Below are 4018 nucleotides of genomic sequence, written 5' to 3'. Positions count from 1 at the left end.
ACTACATACCAAGAGCTGCTGCATAAAAAGAAAAGAAAAGAAAAGAAAGATAGTAAGCGTTTTAGCTTTCCCGCACAGATTTGGGCTCTAGCGCAAGTTACGGCCACTCACAGCCCGCATTTGCTGCTCTTTCGATATTTTCCATTATGCAGCTTGTTCCACCTCTCGCAAATTATCAAATAGAGTAATTAATTGGCTACTAACATAGTTACATAGACGGAAGGCTGATCTTGGTATCTGATAAGCGTCTTGGTAGCGCGATATCGAGATAAAAGATATACACTTTCAGTTTCCTGGCGCGCGAAACAATTAGTATCTCTTTCATCATTACATACTATGGAAGGCAGCTATGGAGTAAATGGAAGACGCCTGTGTGCATACACCTCGAGAGGATGACCTAATGAGGACCAGGCTCTCCACTACGTGAAAGGTAAGATTGCATGACTTTTGTAGACACATATCATCAATTAATTAGCAGTACCTATGCATCAACAGAGGTTGGGAAAGGATTGGCACAAACTCTAGAAGGTGGTGTCAAGTGTTTACGGTGCCAGTTGTATGGCTTCACCGGATAGCCGTCGGCAGATGCCGGAGTTAGCTTGCGATTCGTGGGAGAGCTAGTAAATGCCCAATCCCTAGAATGAATCGAAAGACCCACCGATGCTGGTGGCTCAGATGCATGTGCGAAATGCAGATAAGCTCATATTTGGTGTGTCACCAGCTGTCTCGATGGTTGAGCTGCCTAGCCTAGCACGGAAAAGATGTGTGTAAAGCAAATAGTAGCTTGCAGCTCCCTTACCAGTCTAATACACATCGACCAAACATGCAGAAAGTCGGCCATAGGCTGGAAGGCAGTATCTTCGCGTACCGTATGTGACGAGGTAGCAAACCTGACCATGGCGGTGAAGGCTAACCTATGCTTTTGTGGAGACACGAGAGGCGGGAGCCCTGCTCCAACTTTGTGCTAAGAAGGTGGATCTGATGGCTGTCAGCTTCCTATCATTTCGACCTTCGAGGTTCAATAGTTTCTTATGTTGGGCTGAGCCCTAAGACTAAATCTTCTAGTTATCATTTCCTCAATTCACCCAGCATACGCATAAAGTGCGTATCGAACGAGATCTTCATCCACATCCACAATGGTTACCAAATCATTCGACACCCGTATAGTCCATGAACTTTGCTCAAAAGATCAACTAGATCTGCTCGACTCTGTAGATCGTCTACGCTCTCAGGGAATCGACCATTATGTCTCTCTACCACAGATCATCGTTTGCGGCGATCAGTCTTCCGGCAAAAGCTCTGTCCTTGAAGCTATCTCTGGTGTCTCTTTTCCGGTCAAGAGCAATTTATGCACACGTTTTCCAACCGAGTTAGTCTTACGAAAGACATTAAAAATAGGTGTCAGCGTCTCCATCGTTCCAGATCGCTCGCGTAGCAGAGTAGAGCGTGAATCTCTTAGCAGTTTCCATGAGACGCTCGACAGCTTCACTGCGCTCCCAACATTGATCGAGAATGCTAAAACAGCCATGGCCATTGGTAGTCTGGGTCGAGCTTTTTCGAAGGATTTCTTACGGGTTGAAGTGTCGGGCTCTGATCGACCGCATCTTACGATCGTAGACTTGCCTGGCCTTATCGATTCAGAGACGAAGCAGCAATCTGCAGCTGATATCGAACTTGTACAAGATGTCGTCAAGTCGTACATGAAAGAGCCCAGGAGCATTATCCTCGCGGTTGTATCAGCAAAGAACGATTACGCCAACCAGGTTGTGCTGAAGCTCGCCCGAGCTGCCGACAGAACCGGAACTCGCACGCTTGGTGTGATCACCAAGCCTGACACTCTGAGTCCAGGATCTGACAGCGAAGCCATGTACATCTCGCTCGCTAAGAACTTTGATGTGGAGTTTCGTCTTGGATGGCACGTTCTCAAGAATATGGATTCGGAATCTGGATCCGGGGCACGTTCAAATCGTGATGAGGAGGAAAGTCATTTCTTTTCCAAAGGTATATGGCCCACGCTGCCCGAGTCCATCCTCGGTATCGTACCGTTGAGAGAGCGACTGAGCAAAGTACTTCTTGTCCAGATCGCAGCGGAACTCCCGGGTCTTGTGGATGAGATCGAACTCAAGTCTGCTACTTGTCGCACTGAACTCCAAAAACTGGGCCAGCGCCGGGCTAGTATCGAAGAACAACGTCGATTTCTTGTCACTCTCAGCCAATCATGCCAGGCCCTTACCAAAGCCGCTGTTGACGGGACCTACAACGACGACTTCTTCGGTAACGCGAAAACTGACGCTGGCTACCAGAAACGCATTCGTGCTGTGGTACAGAACCTCAATCAGGCCTTTTCAGAGACAATGGCACGCGAGGGACACCGCTTTGTCATCACCGACTCTTCGGATGCAAGTCTTCTACAAGCTAGTAGACCGAAGGAAAATATCCTTAGCCGGTCAGAGTTCCTCGAGCGTATCGAGTCCCTCATGAACCGTACCCGTGGCCGCGAACTCCCTGGCACCTTCAACCCCATGATGGTATCAGACCTCTTCTTCGATCAGTCATCGCCCGGGGAAGAGTTTGCGAGAGCTCACATTGTACAAGTCGTAAGTGCGGTGAGGGCTTTTCTCAGACACCTCACCTCCCATGTTTCAGATGTTTCTACATGCAACGCGTTATTTCAAACCCTAGTCGAACCTGCACTCGAGAGGATTTTGAAAGATGTGAAAACCAAGACGGCAGAACTGCTTGCTTCACATCAGCGCGGGCACCCCATNACCTACAACCACTACTTCACAGAGATGGTGCAGCAAGTCAGAGAGAAAAGAATCACAGCAGAACTCAGGCGCATCATCCAAGACATCTTCGGCGTTAGCTCACTTCACCCGTCTGGAAAATCTCGATGTGTAGAGATGGACTATCGGCCGTTGCTGGACGCACTCGTAGCGCATAGAAACCCTGATTTGAATCAGTATGCGTGCTCCGAGGCGCTGGACTGCATGCAAGCCTACTACAAAGTATGTCGTTAACCATAGAATTTCTGTGAATTCCCTTCTGAAAACCGTATGTTGACATATATGTTGTTCCATTAGGTCTCCCTTAAACGCTTCGTGGACGACATTGCTGTTGAAGCTGTAGAAAAAGATATCATCGCTAAACTCAGCGATATCGTTTCGCCGATCAGGATCACCTCTCTTGCCTCTGATGTGGTGACAGATATCGCAGGCGAGTCCAAGGAGAGCCGAGCAAAGCGTAGCCAGTTGGAAATACAGCTGGTCGTGCTAGTTCAGGGATTAGATACGTGTAAAAGATTCATGGTGAAAACGCTACAAGGTAAGCGTCAAACCATGTTGTCAGCAGATTTTATATGTAGAGCAAGTATAAACTAAAGTGTGGCCTTGTGCAGATACACCAGATACACCGACCCTCCGACATAGCGTTAGAGATTCTTTGTCGAACATGTCTTTAAACCTTCTTTCCACTGAACCTCACGGACATGTCACCAACGATGGATTAGAAGAAGTTGGCATATCTCATCACGAAGCCCATGATGAGTGGACCTTGCCAACAGAACACGAAGCAGTATCAAAACGAGAATCTGAGTCTCTTGAGGATGAGGATTTCGCTGGGCCTATGGATGAGTCGACGACTGACTCATGGGCTTCTTCGTCAGCGAAAGTTTCATGTGACAAGAAGAAGACGAAGAAGAAGAAAGGAAAGAAACAGGCATATGAATCTGAATAATCTTTTCCTTACACAGAAGATGAGCCTGAGAATGGGTATTGGTTATGCAGCTGCTGTTCCGAGACCGTAACCGATTCAATCTGCCAAGGCGTCTGCTCATGGTAACGTTGTCATTTGGGATCTCATATGTGGCTAGCATACTTGGGAGTAAGCAAGCGTGCTTGCTTGCTTGCTTGTTACGCTTGATTGCTTGGTTATCCAAGCAAGCCAAGCGCCTCTCTTTAAGTTTGCAAGCAAGCAAGCAGCCTTCTCTATGCTTGCTTGGTTGCTTGAATCGCGCTTG

General features: G+C 47.7%; 1 protein-coding gene across 1 annotated transcript; it reads left to right on the top strand.

Annotated features, from left to right (window-relative positions):
• Window positions 1–1136: 1136 nt before the first annotated feature.
• COCCADRAFT_10352 (uncharacterized protein) lies at window positions 1137–3735 on the top strand (the record flags this gene model as incomplete). Its single annotated transcript, XM_007720629.1, has 3 exons — window positions 1137–2597; window positions 3084–3324; window positions 3398–3735. The coding sequence occupies 3 exons, from the start codon at window positions 1137–1139 to the stop codon at window positions 3733–3735; spliced, it is 2040 nt and encodes a 679-aa protein (XP_007718819.1).
• Window positions 3736–4018: the final 283 nt, after the last annotated feature.

Source organism: Bipolaris zeicola, assembly GCF_000523435.1.
Source record: "Bipolaris zeicola 26-R-13 unplaced genomic scaffold scaffold_541, whole genome shotgun sequence".
In the NCBI taxonomy this organism is placed as follows: Eukaryota; Fungi; Ascomycota; class Dothideomycetes; order Pleosporales; family Pleosporaceae; genus Bipolaris; species Bipolaris zeicola.
This window is presented reverse-complemented; position numbering and strand designations above follow the sequence as displayed.